The sequence below is a fragment of the Oncorhynchus tshawytscha genome, linkage group LG17, assembly GCF_018296145.1.
Source record: "Oncorhynchus tshawytscha isolate Ot180627B linkage group LG17, Otsh_v2.0, whole genome shotgun sequence".
NCBI lineage: Eukaryota > Metazoa > Chordata > Actinopteri > Salmoniformes > Salmonidae > Oncorhynchus > Oncorhynchus tshawytscha.
The window spans coordinates 14,137,080-14,158,489 of NC_056445.1; the positions used below are offsets into that span (position 1 = coordinate 14,137,080).

At 45.8% G+C, this 21,410-nt stretch overlaps 1 protein-coding gene across 3 annotated transcripts in view; it reads left to right on the top strand.

Moving 5' to 3' along the window:
• The window catches only part of LOC112216893 (metallophosphoesterase domain-containing protein 1), a 43,455-nt gene that overhangs the window by 12,849 nt on the left and 9,196 nt on the right, over window positions 1-21,410 (top strand). For all 3 annotated transcript variants that reach the window (XR_006079215.1, XR_006079216.1, XM_024377031.2), the window contains exons 4-5: window positions 1,813-2,038; window positions 20,367-20,482. Coding sequence is in view for 1 of the 3 variants with exons in the window: in XM_024377031.2 (XP_024232799.1) it covers window positions 1,813-2,038; window positions 20,367-20,482 (342 nt within the window). In the remaining 2 variants the exon portion in view is untranslated. The remainder of the gene's footprint in view (window positions 1-1,812; window positions 2,039-20,366; window positions 20,483-21,410) is intronic.

Sequence of the window (21,410 nt, forward strand, 5' to 3'; positions counted from 1 at the left end):
TGTTGATGTTGGGGTGGTGCTGGTGATGATGAACATGAAATGTCCCTTTAAGTCATCAGATGAACTGAAGCTCCTAACTTTGTCCACTGGCTGCAGGTCTTGGCGTCTCAAAGCCTCCGGAAGGTGTCTGGACACAAGTTCTTCTTTAAAACAACGTCCATGAGTATACTTCCTTCTCTTCTCTCACTTCTTTTACAAAACTGAGCCGGCGTTCCATGCCAAACTACCATGTTGGTATCTGAACAAGACTTTGGGGAGAAAAGGGGGTAAAGGGAAAAAAAGAAGTGTGAATACCGGCCAGTCCATGTTGGTGGGGGGCTCTGTTATGAAGAGTTAACTTTTTTCAGGATTTACTTTTTATTGGCTGGAAAAGGCACTTGGGTTGTCTGTCAGTAAAGGATGAAGATAGATACTTAAGGCATTGTGCTATTTCTCTGAACAGTGGAACACTTGGAATGGTACTGTACACATTCCACTATTTCTCTGAACAGTGGAACACTTGGAATGGTACTGTACACATTCCACTATTTCTCTGGCTGCACATTGTGACCATTTATTGGAACCATAGAAAAATAATCATTCTATTTATATGGTTGTTACAAGTGAGTTGTGACCCTTCTTTGTGATGTGTACTGTTTGCTGTTAAATCATGCCTGTATGTAAACTTGCCTTTGTTTTCAGGTGCAAAAATCATGTAAGTTCATTCTTATGGTTTAGGTTATTTTGTTGTTTCTATGAGTAAGAAAAACCCAAATCAAGGTCTATACAGTTTATTGCCATTATGTCTATCTGTACAATAACCCAATAAATAAAGTTGACATGCAAGAACAAAATGTGTTACATCCAGCCTAGCTAGTCCCCCCTTCTGTCTCTCTGGATGCTGTCACTGTTCTCTGACTGGCTGTTGTGACAGAGCCGTCTCTTGAGTTGTCAGCCTCTCCTAAAGCTGAGTTTAATTACTCCTTTTCAGCAGCACGACGCACACACACACACACACACAGCATGCCACATCGTTCTCGCAGTAATTGTCAAAAAACGCACAGCGATTGAAGTCTCCATCAACCATGCTACCTGACAAACGCCAATGCGTCTCACGTCTCGTAGACAAAGAAGACCCCCAGATTTGTCATGGTTTTCACAAGGTTTTTTCATCAACCCTTTGAAAACATTAGGGGATATGTAGATGTGTGTGTGTTGGCCTGCCACAGTGTTGGACAGGCAACGCGGATCGATGGACTGTCCCCACTGTGCCCATCTCTGAATAGACAATTAGTGGAGGAGGAGGAGGAAGAGTTGCAGTACACGATTATTGACTGGGTTTGGATGAAGGGCCCATCTATGATAAATATATGCTAGCAATGGCTCATGTAGAAAATGGTTATTTTAATAGAATATGTTTGATATTTACTATAGTTCTAAAATCCTTTTATTTATAATATTCCTAAAATTTTTAAAAATGACTATATCCCTAAAATTCTAAATAATGAAATAAGTGTATTGAAGGTTCCGTGAAATATTTCCTTTCCTATTCCTTTGTTACCTGTGATTAATGGAACTGTGACTGTCAGATGAGAGATGTCTTTGTGAGAACGAACAAAACAAATATGATTGTTGACACTATTGCAATTAAGATGGATCGGAGCTAGTATGACCCATGACAGACGAGACAAAAATAAAGACATTCCGTATCAATTAATGATCTTTTTCCATTGGATTTTTGTACTCTGTTGCACCTGTAGAAGTTTGTTGAATGGGTGTGGACTACTTTTGAACTGATGGTCCATTTTCTCCTTTCTCTCCTCTCCCTCCCAGGCACCTTGCCCTACGACATAAAGATAGTGATTGCGGGGAACCATGAGTTGACCTTTGACCAGGAGTTCATGGCTGACCTGATCAAGCAGGACTTCTACTACTTCCCATCAGCCTCCAAGTTGAAACCAGAGAACTATGAGAACGTCCAGTCCCTGCTCACCAACTGTATCTACCTGCAGGACTCAGAGGTCACCGTACGCGGCTTCCGCATCTATGGCTCCCCCTGGTGGGTAACTCTGTAACTGCAGTATACCTGATAGTGGACAACACTCTTACTACTTGATCTATTTCTATCTATCAATCTTCTCTCACAACCACTTTGTCCTTCCTCTCCACTTACTTTCCTGTCAGTCATTCACTCACCCTCCCCTCCACACTCTTCCTCCCATGCTCTTTTTTTTCATGGTTACCTCTCTAGCTATGGTTCCTTTTTCTTTTTCACCCTCCCTCTCTCCTCTCCTCTCCTGTTTTCACTCCCTGGTCAGCACCAGGCTGTGTGTGACCAATGCTCCATGATGCAGTGTTTTTGTGATTTTGGTATGTCCATGTGTTTTTGGTGTGGGGCACCAGAGGTAGTGTGTTTTTGGGAGGGATGTGCGTGTGGGGCCCCCAGTGTTAGGTAATTGGTTTGAGATTGTGGGGTCCCTTGAGTTAGAGGAATAGCCGCTATAGAGAGATGCCTGATGTGTGTTGAGATAGTGAGAAGGGGTGAGAGAGAGAGAATGGAGAGGGAAAGGGAGAGAGAGAGATGAAGAAAGAGATGGGGAGAGGGAGGGAGGGACAGAGAGAGAGAGGAAGAAGGAGGGAGAGAGAGAGGGAGTGAATGAGAAATGAAGCAGGAGAGAACTGAAGACTGAGGGTGTGAGAGGAAGAATGGTGTACACAGCTTCAATTCAGTAACACCGGCTGGGCTTGGCTTGTGCAGTAGGCTTACCACAGAAGGCAGATGAAATGGTGTGTGTGTGTTAGTGTGCCTGTGTGTGTGTGCGTGCGTGTGTGTGTGTGTGTGTGTGTGTGTGTGTGTGTGTGTGTGTGTGTGTGTGTGTGTGTGTGTGTGTGTGTGTGTGTGTGTGTGTGTGTGTGTGTGTGTGTGTGTGTTGCAGCAGCCCGAGGCTCTGTTCCTCCATTACAGGGGGACTCCAGCTGGAGGCTCTGTGTGTTCCCCTCTCCACACTGTCTGCTCCTCTATCTCTCTACCTCTCCTCATCCCTCCCTCAATCCACCTGTCTGCTCCTCTATCTCTCTACCTCTCCTCATCCCTCCCCCTCTCCCTCAATCCACCTGTCTGTTCCTCTATCTCTCTACCTCTCCTCATCCCTCCCTCTCCCTCAATCCACCTGTCTGTACCTCTATCTCTCTACCTCTCTTCATCCCTCCCTCAATCCACCTGTCTGCTCCTCTATCTCTCTACCTCTCCTCATCCCTCCCTCAATCCACCTGTCTGCTCCTCTATCTCTCTACCTCTCCTCATCCCTCCCTCTCCCTCAATCCACCTGTCTGCTCCTCTATCTCTACCTCTCCTCATCCCTCCCTCTCCTTCAATCCACCTGTCTGCTCCTCTATCTCTCTACCTCTCCTCATCCCTCCCTCTCCCTCAATCCCTCAAGCAGACAGTACTGTGCAGCCGTCTTCATCGACCTTGCCAAGGCTTTCGACTCTGTCAATCACCATATTCTCATCGGCAGACTCAGTAGCCTCGGTTTTTCGGATGACTGCCTTGCCTGGTTCACCAATTACTTTGCAGACAGAGTTCAGTGTGTCAAATCGGAGGGCATGCTGTCCGGTCCTCTGGCAGTCTCTATGGGGGTACCACAGGGTTCAATTCTCGGGCCGACTCTTTTCTCTGTGTATATCAATGATGTTGCTCTTGCTGCGGGCGATTCCCTGATCCACCTCTACGCAGACGACACCATTCTATATACTTTCGGCCCGTCATTGGACACTGTGCTATCTAACCTCCAAACAAGCTTCAATGCCATACAACACTCCTTCCGTGGCCTCCAACTCCTCTTAAACACTAGTAAAACCAAATGCATGCTTTTCAACCGATCGCTGCCTGCACCCGCATGCCCGACTAGCATCACCACCCTGGATGGTTCCGACCTTGAATATGTGGACATCTATAAGTACCTAGGTGTCTGGCTAGACTGCAAACTCTCCTTCCAGACTCATATCAAACACCTCCAATCAAAAATCAAATCAAGTGTCGGCTTTCTATTCCGCAACAAAGCCTCCTTCACTCACGCCGCCAAGCTTAGCCTAGTAAAACTGACTATCCTACCAATCCTCGACTTCGGCGATGTCATCTACAAAATGGCTTCCAACACTCTACTCAGCAAACTGGATGCAGTATATCACAGTGCCATCCGTTTTGTCACTAAAGCACCTTATACCACCCACCACTGCGACTTGTATGCTCTAGTCGGCTGGCCCTCGCTACATATTCGTCGCCAGACCCACTGGCTCCAGGTCATCTACAAGTCCATGCTAGGTAAAGCTCCGCCTTATCTCAGTTCACTGGTCACGATGGCAACACCCATCCGTAGCACGCGCTCCAGCAGGTGTATCTCACTGATCATCCCTAAAGCCAACACCTCATTTGGCCGCCTTTCGTTCCAGTACTCTGCTGCCTGTGACTGGAACGAATTGCAAAAATCGCTGAAGTTGGAGACTTTTATCTCCCTCACCAACTTCAAACATCTGCTATCTGAGCAGCTAACTGATCGCTGCAGCTGTACATAGTCTATTGGTAAATAGCCCACCCATTTTCACCTACCTCATCCCCATACTGTTTTTATTTATTTACTTTTCCGCTCTTTTGCACACCAATATCTCTACCTGTACATGACCATCTGATCATATATCACTCCAGTGTTAATCTGCAAAATTGTAACTATTCGTCTACCTCCTCATGCCTTTTGCACACATTGTACATTGTATATAGACTCCCCCTTTGTTTTCTACTGTGTTATTGACTTGTTAATTTGTTTATTCCATGTGTAACTCTGTGTTGTCTGCTCACACTGCTATGCTTTATCTTGGCCAGGTCGCAGTTGTAAATGAGAACTTGTTCTCAACTAGCCTACCTGGTTAAATAAAGGTGAAATAAAATTAAAAATTAAAAAATCCACCCGTCTGCCCCTCTATCTCTCTACCTGTCCTCTTCCCTCCCTCAATCCACCTGTCTGTGCCTCTATCTCTCTACCTCTCCTCATCCCTTCTTCCTCTTATCTCTCCCTGTCTCATTTCCTACATTCTTTTCCCTCAATCCCCTCAGCCATCACTATTCCACAAAGCCCTGTTCCAAACCCATATCTCTCCTTCTCCCCATTCCTCCATCCGTCTTTACTTATGTTCTGTCATCCTTCAATCACTCGTTCTCTTTTCTATCCCTTCATCCGTCCCTCTCTCCTCGTGGGGGTCTGATGGCAGGTTGCTCGCAGCACGGTGCTTCCTTGTCCGTCCCTTGTCTCCGTCGCAGACACACACACACACAGACACTCACAGCTCCACCATCCCTATCCCTACCCCCCAGTCTCCAGACAAAATTAGATCCGAACATAGCATGCTGCATCTTACCCGAATCCTAACAATTTGTCATTCTCTGAAATGTGGAATCAAAAGGACAGCATGGGGGAGCAGTGTGTGTGTGTGTGTGTGTGTGTGTGTGTGTGTGTGTGTGTGTGTGTGTGTGTGTGTGTGTGTGTGTGTGTGTGTGTGTGTGTGTGTGTGTGTGTGTGTGTGTGTGTGTGTATGTGTGTGTGTGTGCCTCTGTTCCTGTTCTGACAGTAATGCAAGTTTACAAGTCATTTGTCATGGGCGTATCGCAAAGCCACCCCGCGTCTTGGAGCTAAAGGGACGGGGAGACAGAATGGAAGTGTGTGTGTGTGTGTGTGTGTGTGTGTGTGTGTGTGTGTGTGTGTGTGTGTGTGTGTGTGTGTGTGTGTGTGTGTGTGTGTGTGTGTGTGTGTGTGTGATGGAGGCAGAACAGTAGTGCCCCAAACCATAGTCTAACAGTAGCGTGGGAGGCATGGGAATTAGCCACAGTAGTCGTCTTTTCAAAGCCCAAACGAGGCAGAGAATCCACTACACAACGCACAAGCACAGAAACACAGCGGAACGAGGGAAAAGGGGAGAAAGAGGACAAAGTGGAATGAGCGAGTTTCTTTTTAATGTAGACCTGCTCAACTGTGTTTGGAATTTTAGGCCTTCTATTTTGAGTGTGTCAGAGAGGGCAGAGGTGGCAGCATTAGTGTAGTCTACAGCTGTGTGTGTCAGAGTGTATCCGAGGTCTCGGAACACGTTTTGTTTTACACAGGGGAGAGAGCTCCTCGCTTCACTGCAGACTTCCAATGTAGCTAATCACATGGCTAATTAAGGAGATCACAACACGGTGGTGTGTGTGTGTGTGTGTGTGTGTGTGTGTGTGTGTGTGTGTGTGTGTGTGTGTGTGTGTGTGTGTGTGTGTGTGTGTGTGTGTGTGCATGTGTGTGCATGTGTGTGTGTGCGCCCTACTGGTATAGCCAAGAAGTAAACTATAAATGATGTAGCCTATTTAAATGATTAGCAGAGACTGTGTGGGCCTGATTCAATTCATCGTAAACCAATCTCTTAAACAATGAATTGAATTGTGATTCAGTTATCATCAACACAACTGTGTCGTCCTCACCTTGCTCATGGACGGAATAATGAATGATCACCTTGTAGTTAAACATGTCCTTTTAAACATGTTCTTTCTACAGCTTTAGTTCCACATAGATCCTCACAGTATTTCACTCTCTCTTCACTGGTTTTCTCCTGAGAGAGAGATATATTAGGGTGATAGGAATAGTATTGCAGAGAGAGGTAAAAGGGAGAGGGTGTAGAAAGAAGGTAAGAGAATGGGGTAAAGAAAGAGAGATGTAGAGATTGAGAGGCAGGAATGGAGAAAGGGGGAGAGATGGAGAAGAGGGGGATGGAGAGAGTAACAGAGGCCTTATAGCGGCCCTCTCTGTGGAATGAACTAATGGGTTAACTCTCTCTAAGTGTTCATAATGACAGTCTCTAAGGACGGCACACACCACACACAGAGACACACACACATCTGAAGAGCGGCGGGAGAGAGAGAGGGGGAGGACAGAGGAGCGAAATCAGGAGCTGTTTATTGATGGGGGAGTGGTGGGATGAGGAGACTTTTTTTTAAATGAAAAAGGGAGAAATGTATCGCTCCCCGCTGCTCTCCGCACGGAATAATTAAGCACAGAGATGCAAAAGACTCCTTAATTAGATTTTTTAATTATTTAGGATTTCACTTCTTTCTATAGTGGCCCAATTAAGAAAGCTCATCAGAAAAACTAAAGAGATGAAGAGAGTCTTCTCCTCTTCCTCCCCCTCTTCCTCCCCATCTCCTCTCTTTGATTCATGGTGAGGGACAGAATACCTGCTCCCCCTGTTTTGAAAACGTCTCTGATGAAGGGGGGATGGAAAGAAGGAGAGATCTCTCCTCTTTCTCTGTGTTTTTAATTAACAGGTGTTTTGATGTAGACTGAGAGGATGGGTGGAGAGTGGCAGAGGGAGAGAGGGACAGAATACTCCAGGGGTTTTATATAATGACTCTAATGATGTAGAAATGATGAAGGTCATTTGACCTCTTTGGAGTTTGTCTAAGAGTTCTAGCTGTTACTGCTGAACATCTCTTACAGGATATTATAACGAGAGAGAGATCGTCCTTCCATGTGTGCGCTAGCTAGCTACAGTAGTGTCTCGTCGTGGGTGTTGCTTTTGTAGGGCTGCTCACCAGGGTCCTTGCTAAATTAAATTCTGATGTGCTCAGAGACTGTCCCAAAACCCCTGCAGCCCTGTGCTCTACCCCTCCTTCTCTCTCCTTCCTCTTTTCTTCTTTTTCTCTTGTTCCTCCACATCGCCTGTTTCCAGTGGTTGAGGTGTATTCCCCAAGTGGGACAGTGAGGTACCCTGTGATGAACACTGAGTAGTAATAAACGGCCACTTTCGGTTTGGAGGGGAAAAGGGAGAGATAACGGCCTACTTCAACACTTGTCACTTTCCCTCCTTCGTAGATTCTCTTTGTTCTTTAATCTCTTTCCTCCATTCTCGTTCTCTTTCTCTAAGTGCTGTCAGTCTCTGTACCTGCAGGTGAGTAAACACACTGTTATGGTGAGGTGTTATGAAGGGAGGGAGAGAGAGGATGCACGAGGAGGAGAAGACGTTTAGTGTGTCGTTTCCCTGTAGGGATTTCTCTTTAAATTACCTGTTAAATGGCCTCAAGAGGAAATACTGTGTGTGTGTGTGTGTGTGTGTGTGTGTGTGTGTGTGTGTGTGTGTGTGTGTGTGTGTGTGTGTGTGTGTGTGTGTGTGTGTGTGTGTGTGTGTGTGTGTGTGTGTGTGTGTGTGTGTGTGTGTGTGTGTGTGTGTGTGTGTGTGTGTGTGTGTGGTGCTGTAGGCCATTCTCCTTGATTCCCCTCTACAAGGCATGTGGGCTTCATATTAATTCTGAATTAAAGTGATTCTATCCATATGTTATCCCTCTTCTCTCTGTTTCTTGCTCACACACACACTTGCGGTCTCAGTCGGGTCAGGCAGTGAGCAGTCACTGGTCAGTGTCCTTGTTGACCACAATTAGACCACACAGTCAGAACCAGTCTAGAGGACCAGGAATACTTGTCCAAAAAGGCATCAGGGGTGTGAGTGGGGTTGTATGATGCTGTGAGTGTTTGTGTGTGTGGGGTGATTTCTTCTCCCTTAGGGTGTCTCTGTCCTCTATATCAGACCCTTCTGCTGTGCTGGAACGCGTGCTGCCATGATGCCCAGCACTGGTTCAGAACAGGGGTCACTCTTCCTCCCCGCCTGCCATATTTTCACCCCACCCTCCACCATCCCATCAACCTCCATCTTTGGCAAATCAGTGTGTTTCCTTATGCACAGGAGACTGGTGGATGGGAGGGAGGGAGCAACAGTAGAAGGCTCTCCTTTTTCTTTTCCTTTCTTTCCTGTTCTTCTCCCTCCCTCTGTCCAACGGAGAACTTTGAAATAATTTGTGTCTCGTGGGTTTTTACACATTCTAATTTCCAACTAAATGGGACATCTGTTTGACAAAGGGAAGATTTGCCACGGTTGCCTAGGCAACTACAACTGAGGGGGGAGTCCAACAGCTTTTCTGGACGGAATTAGACTGTAGTGGATGTAGCTAACGCACATTATCCCTCCAAGACAAACACAGTTTAGACACATGCTAGTCCCTCTCTCTTTCTCTCGCCCTCTTTCTCTCTCGCTCTTTCCCTCCTCCCCTCACTTATTGCCTCATCCCGCTTTTTCTCTCCCCCTCTCTCCCTACCTCTTCTCCCCACTTCCTCCTTATTTCACCCCCCCTCTGCAGAATCATAAGAAGAAGAAAAAGATACACGTCACATTGAGATCTGCCACCAATTAAAAAGGAAAGCCCCTCCCCCATCTCTCCACTCTTCCCTGTCTTCCCCACTGTCGTCTCGACTGTCACTCCTCCCCTGTGAAGCCACCTCTTCCTCCATGGTAATTGGTCATTATTTAGAACAGGAAGGGACAAATGTGCCTCCCTAGCGCTTCTAAATGCTATTTAAATGGGAATGCATTATGTTCTATGCTAACAGGGTTAGCGACTACTGCCACGGTTGTTATTAGGGAACTGTGGAAATGAGACAAGCAGGCAGGCAGCAGTCTAGGCTCAACCATGGGAATCAAAATATGGCAAAGACCTGTTGTCTGCCTGTGGCACTCTATAGAGGTATTTTGAGTGGAGTCAGACTAGACTGTGGATGATGGGCGTATGGGCAGGTATGGACACAGGAGAACGTGTAGGAGGGCTAGTGTCAGGTATAAGAGGCTAGAGATGTCAGATATTCTACTCAATCTGCAGCTTGCTTCAAAGTGGAGGGGGAAGTTCAGATTACTGTGTGTTGGACCTTTATGACCATGTTGACCCAGATCAGTGTTATCCAAATGGTAGGTCAACTCATGGCTTTAACATCATGAGCGCTGGCTTGATACAACATCACTACTTTAAGCATTAGGTGGGTCATCGCACAGACACATTTTTAAGGGGAACCTTGCTGGCATATTTGGGTGTATTCCGTTCCTCTCACTGTCCCCTCCCCTCTTTCTTTCTTGGCCCTCCTCTGTCCCCCCCGATGCCTGCAGAGTTTGGACCCCTCTCTCCAGTGCCGCTCCAGGAAACCTCCATATGACACAGTTCTCACCCACCTGCTCTCATCACACACACACACAACACCCAAACACACACTGGGCTGCTGCAGCTTTCCTCCACCTGCTGCAACAAGAGAGGCTTACAGGATGTTGGAAGCAGGCGCTGCCTACACCCCTACTTCTCCACACACACACGCTGCTGACGAACACACACATTGAACATGTACATCCACAGAGAGACTCACTTCCTCATCCTCTTAGTCTTTCTTTGTTTGCCAATCTTCCTCTCTGTCTGTTTGTCTGTCAGTCTCTTTTTTCCCATGTTTCTCTTCTTCTCTCATTCTCTCCTTCCTTTCTCTCTTTCACACATTCTTTCAAGTGTATCCACTTTGCGAGAAGACATAGGTGGCGGCATGTGGACATCCACATGAAAACCCCCCAACCTAGCGGCAACGTTAGTGCAACGTGTCTCTGAGCATCCTGTGAGAGCAGCGTCCGACAGGAGTTCATTATCGCTGGACATGAAGTCGTCTGTCATGACCCAGCAGATTTGTCATCTCTCAGTACCTTGCACTACCCAGCCAGGAATAGGGGGAGGAGAGGAAGGGGAGCGAGGAGGGGGGTTCTTTGTTCGGGGTAGTTGGCTACAGAATCTGGAGAAACTCACAGAGCATGTCATGACCATGCACAGTATCTATTCCTGACAGTGCATTTCATAGGGATCCATGACAGGCGTGTCATAGTGTGACTACGTGTCTTAATATTGAAACCTTGTGAGCAGTCTATTGTAGAGGTCGACCGATTAATCGGAATGGCCGATTAATTAGGGCCGATTTCAAGTTTTCATAACAATCGGAAATTTTGGGGCGCCGATTTTGCAGATTTAAAAAATATATATATTATTATTTTTAGACCTTAATTTTACTAGTTTAAGAACATATTAAAATGTTTTTTATTTACCTTGGTGGGCAGAACGACAGATTTTCACCTTGTCGGCTCGTGGGATCCAATCTTGCAACCTTCCAACGCAATAACCACCTGCCTCTCATTGCACTCCACGAGGAGCCTGTTACACGAATGCAGTAGAAGCCAAGGTAAGTTCCTAGCTAGCATTAAACTTATCTTATAAAAAACAATTAATCATAATCACTAGTTAAAAAAGCACAATCGTTGGACGACTGTACCTAACCATAAACACCAATGCCTTTCTTAAAATCAATACACAGAAGTATGTATTTTTAAACCTGCATATTTAGCTAAAAGAAATCCATGTTAGCAGGCAATATTAACCAGGTGAAATTGTGTAATTTCTCTTGCGTTCATTGCACTCAGAGTCAGTGTATATGCAACAGTTTGGGCAGCCTGGCTCATTGCGAACTATTTTGCAAGAATTTTATGTAATTATGGCATAACATTGAAGGTTGTACAATGTAACAAGAATATTTAGACTTAGGGATGCCACCCGTTAGATAAAATACCGAACAGTTCTGTATTTCACTGAAGTAAACGTCTTGTTTTCGAAATTATAGTTTCCGGATTCGACCATATTAATGACCAAAGGCTCGTATTTCTGTGTGTTATGTTGTAATTAAGTATATGATTTGATAAAGCAGTCTGACTGAGCTATGGTAGGCAGCAGCAGGCTCGTAAGCATTCAAACAGCACTCGTATACATTCAGACAGCACTTTCGTGCGTTTTGCCAGCAGCTCTTTGCAAGCACAGCGTTGTTCATGACTTCAAGCCTATCAGCCAAATGGCTGGTGTAACCGATGTGAAATGGCTTGCTAGTTAGCGGGGTGCGCTCTAATAGCGTTTCAAACGTCACTGGCTCTGAGACTTGGAGTAGTTATTCCCCTTGCAAAGGGCCGCGGCTTTTGTGGAGCGATGGGTAACGCTGCTTCGAGTGTGGCTGTTGTCGATGTGTTCCTGGTTCGAGCCCAGGTAGGGGTGAGGAGAGGGACGGAAGCTATACTGTTACACTGGCAATACTATAGTGCCTATAAGAACATCCAATAGTCAAAGGTATATGAAATACAAATGGTATAGAGAGAAATAGTCCTATAAATACTATATTAACTACAACCTAAAACCTCTTACCTGGGAATATTGAAGTCTCATGTTAAAAGGAACCACCAACTATCATATGTTCTCATGTTCTGAGCAAGGAACTCAAACGTTAGTTTTTTTACATGGCACATATTTCACTTCTACTTTTCCAACACTTTGTTTTTGCATTATTTAAACCAATTTGAACATGTTTCATTATTTATATGAGGCTAAATATATTTTTATTGATGTATTATATTAAGTTAATATAAGTGTTCATTCAGTATTGTTGTAATTGTCATTATTACAAATAAATAAAAATCGGCCAATTAATCGGTATCGGCGTTGAAAAATCATAATCGGTCGACCTTTAGTCTATTGATTAGGTAGAGAGGGTGATATAATTCTGTTTACTGCATATTGCTTGAGATTGTATTGGCAACTGTATTGTAACTTGTAAATTCATGGTTAAAATACTTATTTGAAAAAGGGCAGTAAATTGCTGAAACATTGTCAATAAAAGTGTTCCTTCCTCGTTCTCTCGGGTTAATACGGGAAGAAATGCTTTTAGCCTGATTTAGTTTCAGAGCTTCCTTTGCTGCTTTATGGTGCGATGTAAAACACCAGAAATATTAGTGGTAATACGATAGTGAACGACCCAGATGTCATATTCTGTTGTGTTAAGTTCATTCAAAGTCATGTGTCTTGTCTGATTAACTACTAGTCTTTCCTAAGTCCCACTTTAATGCATGTCACTGATGTAGTTTTGACGTGTGTGCAGATGTACAATTGTGAAGCGTATGCTGTGTAAGCTATAGCACAGGTATAGGAGAGACGTGTGTGAGAGGCTCTGTCCCTGATCAAACACGGTTTCCTCTGAGTTTCTGAGATTCTGACTGGGCTAGTTTCTGCTGATCCGTACTTTTCCTAACTGTTTCTAAAAAAGGGAGGGGGGGGAGGCATGGAGGAGAGGAAAGTGAGGGAGGGCAGGGATGCGTTTGTCTTTTCTGACATCCAACTTGATTACAGAGGAACAGCAGCAAGCAGGCGAGAGAGGGAGAGGAAGAGAGGAGAGCAGGAACAAGAGACATCTATTCATCTGTCACTAACCCTACGCATCAGTCCCTCAGTTGTCTGTCTCGTTTTTCTTTCTTTATCTATCTGGTGGTACGTCTGTATCACTCTTTTTTTCCATTGCTAATTCATTGTTCTCTTTTTTGTCTTTGTCTATCGGTCTCTCCTTCTCCCTACAGTATATAATATCTTTCTCTTCCCCCTATGTTTTCCTCTCAACTCTCCTCTCCTAATTCCCTCCATCCCTCATCGAGGAAGTCTGCCTGCATTTTATTAAATGTGGGAAACATCAGTCTATAGGGAGACAGAGACCTGCCAGGTGTGTGTGTGTGTGTGTATGTGTGTGTGTGTGTGTGTATGTGTGTGTGTGTGTGTGTGTGTGTGTGTGTGTGTGTGTGTGTGTGTGTGTGTGTGTGTGAGAGTTGTGATCGACAAGGGGCGGTGGGAACAATGTTTCAGCATTTTACCAAACAAGCAGAATTAATGACACAGTGGAGGAGTAGACATGGGAGGGAGGGGTGACAAACACAGGTGGGAGCTCTGGGATTTATGGGGGGAGGTGAGGGTTAGTGGTTGGTTTAGACAGCAGCTGCTCTTCATTGACGGGGCTCGCTGTGGGAATGGATGAAACCAGCTTGATTTGATAAAGAAATGTAGATTTTCAATAGGAAATGTACAGGCAGCTTCACAGCTGTATAATATTGTTGTGTGCTGCTTCTAGTTCAATAAAGATAAGGTTTTTATTGACAGAATATATCCTTTGAGAAAACCCTATAAGAACATGCCTGGCTTTAAACCTAACATTGGAGGTGGTGGGGGTTCTTGGGTTGTGTGCTGGTGCTGCTGATGAGTGTGAAGCTGTGAATGAGCACAGCTGTGAGGCTGACTGCTACTGGTCCAGAGAACCAGGCCTTTCAGACTTCACACAAGACAAGTGTCTCTGTACCCATCACTGTTTTGTTGATGAGGCTTGGTCGGTGTGTGTGTGTGTGTGTGTTTGTGTGTGTGTGTGTGTGTGTGTGTGTGTGTGTGTGTGTGTGTGTGTGTGTGTGTGTGTGTGTGTGTGTGTGTGTGTGTGTGTGTGTGTGTGTGTGTGTGTGTGGGCAGATCTCCCTGCACTCTGTCACAGATGGGCTCTGCGACGCCACCTTGGTCTGCTCCAGTTTCACCAGGATGGTTGGACACTCTGAGACTACTGCTGTATGGGGGTGTATCTGTGTATATCAAAATGTGTATATCAGCTCAGAGGGAGTTGTGCAGGTGTGTGTGTGTGTGTCAGCCCCGGGGCCAGACATTGACTGGTGTAGCTCAGTGACTGTACTGTGTTTAGTGGATGAGAGCTCGGTGGTAGTCTATCACCTAATCCTCCACCCATCCAGTGCTTAGACCATTACCGCGCTCACCAGTCACCTGCAATTAAGCCATTACAGAGACACACACACAGGTGCCTAGAGGGGGAAAGATGGGAGGAGAGACTGACTACAAAACAGCATTGCTTTTGATTTCCCGTGGGTCAACATTTACTGATACAGTTTCCCTGTTTCGGTGTCTTGTGTGTGTTCATATTTCTTTCCGAATTTTGAGTGTGCGTGTGTGTGCGTGTGTGTGTGTGTGTGTGTGTGTGTGTGTGTGTGTGTGTGTGTGTGTGTGTGTCAGCCCGGTGCTCCTCGGTTCCTCCTGAACCTGCTGGGTGTTACATAAGTCACGCTGAGGGCCAATATGTCCCCAATCTGCCTCTCCACAGAGAGAGGGGAAGTGGGGATGGGGGCAGTTGGAGGTAAAGAGGTGGAGAGGTGAGATTAGACAGGAAGAGAGGGTGATGGACAGAAATATAGGAGGAATAGATGGGTTGAGTTATGGTACGTGGATAGATAAAATGAAGATGGAGAATGAAAGATTAAATAAGGACAAGATGGTGACGGGAAGAACAGGAGGGTACGGTAGTGTTGAAGTAAGGACTGTTCTGTAGCTCACACAGGGAAAGGGGATACCTAGTCAGTTGCACAACTGAATGCATTCAACCCGAAATGTGTCTTCCACATTTAACCCAACCCCTCTGAATCAGAGGTGTAGGGGCCTGCCTTTAATCGACACCATCGGGGGTTAACAGCCTTGCTCCAGGGCAGAACGGCTGATTCGAACCAGCTACCTTTCGGTTACTGCAGGCTGAGCTGGGCCCTGTCACATATCTTATCCTCCATACTGTCAGTCAGATATACAGTACTCTGCCTTTCAGCATTCTCTCTCTCCTTCCCCATCTCTTATTTCCCCTCTATCCCACTCCCTTTCTTTCTCTCTCTTTCAATCTCCTTCTCTCTCTGCATCAGTGTCGTTGTCCGTCCCTCTCTTCTCCCTCTCCCTGTCCCTCTCCCTCCCCTTCCCCTTCTCTCTCCCTCCATCCCTCCCTCTGTCTCAGTAGTCCTGCTGTGAGGATCAATCTTGCCGGGTGGACTGGCTTGTGTGTGTGGTAGTCGTGATTAAACATCAAAGTCTGTACATTAACTATTGTGTGTGGGAGGGAGAATAGTGTGCGCTGAGAAAGGTTTAGAGTTGGGATTAATAATGGATAAGAGAAAGTAACGTATTTCTCTGTAACATGAAATAGCGTCTTCTTGGAGTCAAACTCTCTCATGCTTCCATGTACCAGCGTGTGTATGTGTGTGTGTGTGTGTGTGTGTGTGTGTGTGTGTGTGTGTGTGTGTGTGTGTGTGTGTGTGTGTGTGTGTGTGTGTGTGTGTGTGTGTGTGTGTAAATTAATTTATAACTGTCCTATTGAAAGATTTTAATCCTATTTTGTACGATAGAGAGAACTGACTCATTTTAAAATGGCTCCTCACTGGCTCATGGAGTAGACTAAACAAAGAGGACAATAGGAGATATCAGACAGTCAGAGGACATAGAGTACCTAGCAGTAAGTATTGTTTGTGTGTAATTACCCAGTAATAGGAAGCAGTGTTAATAGTCAGTAGCCTGTGTTTGAACTAGCCCACCTAGCCTCCAGGCTAGTGAATGAGTAAATGAGAACAGGAAGACGCTAATAGCATCTCTAAGCAGCTCTGTTGACCTCTATCTGAGCAGTGGAGTCCCAATGGACTTCTCCCACCCCAGAACACTTTTAATTGAAACAGGCTCTTAACGAGGTTAGCGAGGGTGGTGGGGGGGTGATCATGTACGGAGACACACGTCAAGTGGTGCGGGGAGGCAGGGAGTTTAATAAGAAGATCTCAGCTCTTAGGAGTGACAAGTGACAGCACAGCAACCCCCTTTAGTATTACCCAGGTGTGCATACTGTACACACTCATACACGTATACAGTACACGCACATACACTCAGTCTAATAAGAGCACACAAGCAGAGTGTATGTCGTGACTCAGTGTGTGTGTGTTTGTGTGTTTTCCTCCCCTTCCAGGCTGTTATTAGGGTCGTTAAGTCGACAGTTTGTCTTAATTAACTCAAGCTGAGGTGATGATGATGGGGTGTGACTGCATCCACTCGGCTTCTCTGAGAAATAGAAAACTTGAAATGAACACACACACACTCCTATAGCATACACACATTCATTAGCTGTCTCTCTGGTTGCCCCCCTCTCTCAGCATCTTTTCCATCTTCCTATTCTGAGTCTCTTCATACTTTTTGTCAAAAGATATATAGAGAGAACCCAGACTGGCTGTGTACTGTCTAGATACCACTCTCTTCTGTGTGCTCTCTCCGTTTTTCTTCACCTCCCTTTCTCTACCACTCTCTTTTCCTGTGTCTCACAACATCACTAAAACCATCTCCCTCTCTGTCTCTCTTTCTCTATTTCTCACAAAGCCTGTTCCTCTCTAGACCTCAGGATAAGTCTGGAACTGATTTAGATTTAAAATTCCTCTTTTGGCGTGCTGTTTTTCTTCCTAACGACTGTGAAGTTAACCAAAGTGTGTGTGTGTGGTTAACGCCTCACGCCCCTCAGCACTGCCTGATTCGTTAATCATTCATGGCTTTCTCCAATGATATCATTAAGCTTCTGAATGGAGAAACAAATACACACACACACACACTGAAATAGTTACACACACACATTACCAAACGCGAGACTGATCTCTTATTTGTTTTCAAACCTTCTATAATATTACCCTGTTGGGTAAAGTGGTGTTTTGGGTAAACCTGACACAATCACCCTGTCTCTCTGTCTCAGTCTCTCTGTCTCTCGCTTTATGTCTCTCACTGTCTGTCTCTCGCTGTCTTTTTCTCGCTGTCTGTCTCTTGCTGTCTGTCTCTGTCAGTCTCCACCTGTCTCTGTCTCTCTCTCTCCCTCTCTCTGTCGCTCTCTGTCTCTCTCTCTGCCTCTCTGTCTCTCTGTCTCTCTCTGCCTCTCTGTCTCTCTCTCTGTCTGTGTCTCTTTCTCTCTCTCTCCCTCTCTTTGTCTCTGTCTGTCTCTCTCTCTCTGTGTATGTGTCAGTCTCTCTCTCTTGCTTCAGAAAAGAAAGGGGGGAAAGAATCACATCAAATGAAAGTAGTGATTTTGATGCTATTGTTTTTTTCCCAGTGTGCTTTGCTTTGCCCCTAGATGATGCCTAGGGATCCAGCGCTCTAACTCAAACATCTGTTTCCTTTTTCTCCATATCCGTAACAAACCTTGGGTATTAACAGTCTTAACAGACATATGCTGAGCACGTCCCCAATTCTCCTTCCTAACTGCACCAAAAAACACTAGTTCAATTCTAATCGCTTTCCTGGTGCAATCCTATTTATGTAGAAAAGTTGTTAGTATTATATTCTTTCATTTTTTTGTGTCAGGGTTTTTCCTGGAATGAAGTTTCAGAGTCAGGGGCACATTCAGAGTCGGGGGCACTTTCAGAGTCAGGGGCACTTTCAGAGTCAGGGGCACTTTCTTTTTTGGGTTGAATGCATTCAGTTGTGCAACTGACTAGGTATCCCCCTTACCCCATTCTCTCCCCAATTTCGTGGTATCTTGTCTCATCGCTACAACTCCCAGGAGAGACGAAGGTTGAAAGTCATGCGTCCTCCAATACACAACCCAACCAAGCCGCACTGCTTCTTAACACAGCACGCATCCAACCCGGAAGTCCGTGCGCCCGGCCCGCCACAGGAGTTAGCGCGCACTGCGCCCGGCCCGCCACAGGAGTTGCTGGTGCGCGATGAGACAAGCATATCCCTACCGGCCAACCCCTCCCTAACACCCGGACGACGCTAGGCCAATTGTGCGTCGCCCCACGGACCTCCCGGTCGCGGCCGGTTACGACAGAGCCTGGGCACGAACCCAGAGTCTCTGGTGGCACAGCTGGCGCTGCAGTACAGTACCCTTAACCACTGCGCCACCCGGGAGGCCTGTCAGGTACACTTTCAGAGTCAGGGGCAGTTTCAGAGTCAGGTACACTCGTGGATACCATTTTTATGTCTGTGTCCAGTATCAAGGTAGTTGGTGGTAGTATCGCGATCCTATGCTAACTAGCGTTAGCGCAATGACTGGAAGTCAATGCTGCCCTACCAAGCAAAAAGGCAGTAACTGCTAATTTGGTTGAAAATGAATTAATGTAATTTTTGCTATATTAAATACATGCTTAATCATGTGGACAAGTATACTGCATCGGTTGTATTGTGTTTTGGAGAAAATGGGGGTCATATTAGGAGTAACTGCAATAAGTTACTGTGAAACCACCATTTTCTCAGTTCCATGATATGAGCAGATACTGCCTTTTTGCTTGGTAGGGCAGTATGGGTATCTGCTAGCATGCTAGATACTGTATATCATGTGATTTTGGTCCTAGTGGTAGAAAATACCAGACTTTTAACTTGAGACAAGTTGGAAGTGGGAACAAAAAGAAGAAATGCAAGTATTTACATAATGTACAAACTCACTCTTTTCTCTCTCATTCCCTTCATCTCTATCTCATTCCATCTCCATGTCTCTCTCAATAGCCCCTTAATTCTTTCTCATCTCCCCTTCTCTCTCTCTCTCTCTCTCTCTTTATCTAATCCTCTGTTAGGGAAATTACAGTCCAATAGCGATTACCAGAGAAAAGTGCTTTTCCTCCGTCTCTCATCTCTCGCTTGTTCTTCATCTCTCCATTCAGATATGAAGAGGGGATGGATGGTTTGCGTCTCAAATGTCACTCTATTCCCAATACAGCTCTGGTCAAAAGTACTAGGGAATAGGGTGCCGTTTGGAACACAGATGAGACTGGCAGCTCATCTCATTTTAATTGAGACATCCATGTTAAGACAGACATTAATATTTAACCGGCCCAATTAATATGCTCAGGCCAATTTAAACCTTTTCAAATTCACTGTGTAAATGATTGAAATTGCGTTCACTGGGAACTTCAGATGTTTCATCAAATGTTTAGGCTCTGATGTCCCGTAGTGATGGAATTTTAGTGGAGTAAATTCAAGCTGAAGTGGGACAGCGTTTCCCATGATGCATCTCTCACTCTGTCTCCTTAACCTCTCTCAGGCAGTGACCCCAGGGTTGGGACATTCACCAAATGTATCCTGCTGTATTATACCACTAGGTCTCTTTAATTAAGTATGTGTATGTGCGTGTACATGTGTGTGCGCCCCCCCACACACACACACACACTTGCTTGCATACATACACAGACGGGCAGGAAATGATAAAACACACTCCATCTGATGTTCCACTGAAGCGACAAGCGGCGTGGCGCCGATAAAAGTTGGCTTTTCCAGTGACTGCCCTCTGCAAATTAACAAAAGCCGGCGGTACGAGAGCTAACGGCGGCGTCATCGTGGTTACACACGCGTGGCTCGCCTTACGGTACAGAGGAAGATGGATCTGAGGACTCATTGTTAGTGACATGTTAATTTCTCCACCGTCACTCACACACCAGAGGCGTCCGCTATCAAAGTGAAGGGACACGGACCCAGCTGTCAAGTCCCTCTCTTCCTCTTCTTTTCTCTCTTCTCCTTTCCCCTCCCGTCCTGGAAGGCTCCAATGCCGACTGTTGAATCAAGCGGATGTTCATGTTTAATGTTGAGGCTGTGAGGTTTTGTAGCTTAGAGCTTTCTGCCTGCGTCTCTAAGATTCTGTCTAATTTATGCTGTTGCACTTTGTACGTGGCAGCAGTAGTCTTTGATTTGTCAGAGCAGATGATTGAGGTTCAGAGGTTAAGTGCCATTTTAATCTCTCCCCAGCAGGGCTCAACCTTATTAGAGATGATGATCTGATGGGTGACTGTGTTGACAGTTGATATGATATACTGTATTAATCTCTCTCCTCTCTCTTTCTCTGAGCCAGGCAGCCATGGTACTATGGCTGGGGGTTCAACCTGCCAAGAGGTCAGGCTCTGCTGGACAAGTGGAACCAGATCCCCGACTCCACCGACATACTGGTCACACACTGCCCCCCACTGGGTGAGGGAGACATTACACCTGGTGGACACAATCATGAGACGTCACAGCACACACGTTCCATACACACGCACATATGCACACAGTCACACACGCACATGCTTTGATAGACTGTCAAATAAGTATTCTTTTTGAATAATCTGTAATTTATTCCTGTTATCATCCTCGTGTAAATATCTACCCACACTTACATACACATTTGCATAACACACACACTTTCACAGCCCATCTCCTGCTGCAGCTGGGAGATGCTCAGACGAGTGTGTGATTGATTTCTGTGGCTGCTGCGTGGCGTCTCGCCTCTAAACACAGAGAGTTATTTTCCGTTCAGTTTAGCCAAGTGTCTCCAGCTCCCCTCTCCTCATAAGCCACCCGCATATGGAGCATCTACCGCGGGCCACTAATGCCTATTAGAGGGAGAGATAAAGAGAGGGATAGAGAGGAGGAGAGGGAGAAAGAGGTTTGGGAAGAAGGAGAGACAGAGCGAGAGAGAGGAGGCTGGGGAGGAGAGGGAGAAAGGGGTGGGGGAGAATACAGAGAGCAAGAGAAGGAGATAGCGAGGGACAGAGAACTACAGAGAGACCGTCAGTCTAGAGAGAGAGGAAGAGAAAGATACAACAGAAAGCGAGGGCTAGACGAAAGGTGACCCGAGAAAAAGAGTGAGAGACACCGTTCGTTCGCACTGCGGCAAAACCCCTCGTATTTTATGGGGTGCGATAAAGCGATGGAACGGAGATGGAGGAGAGGAGAAATATGGCCTCTTTATCTAGCGCTGAGGAGGAAGTTACACAGGAGAGAAACATCTGTATAAAAGCTGTTTACTCACCAGCTGCTTTAAAACAAGCAGAGAATTAGTTGTGTCCAGAAATGGAGACCGAGCCATTACTCTCCACAGACTTGTAAAGTTACCCAATGGGTTTTTAGTCGAATT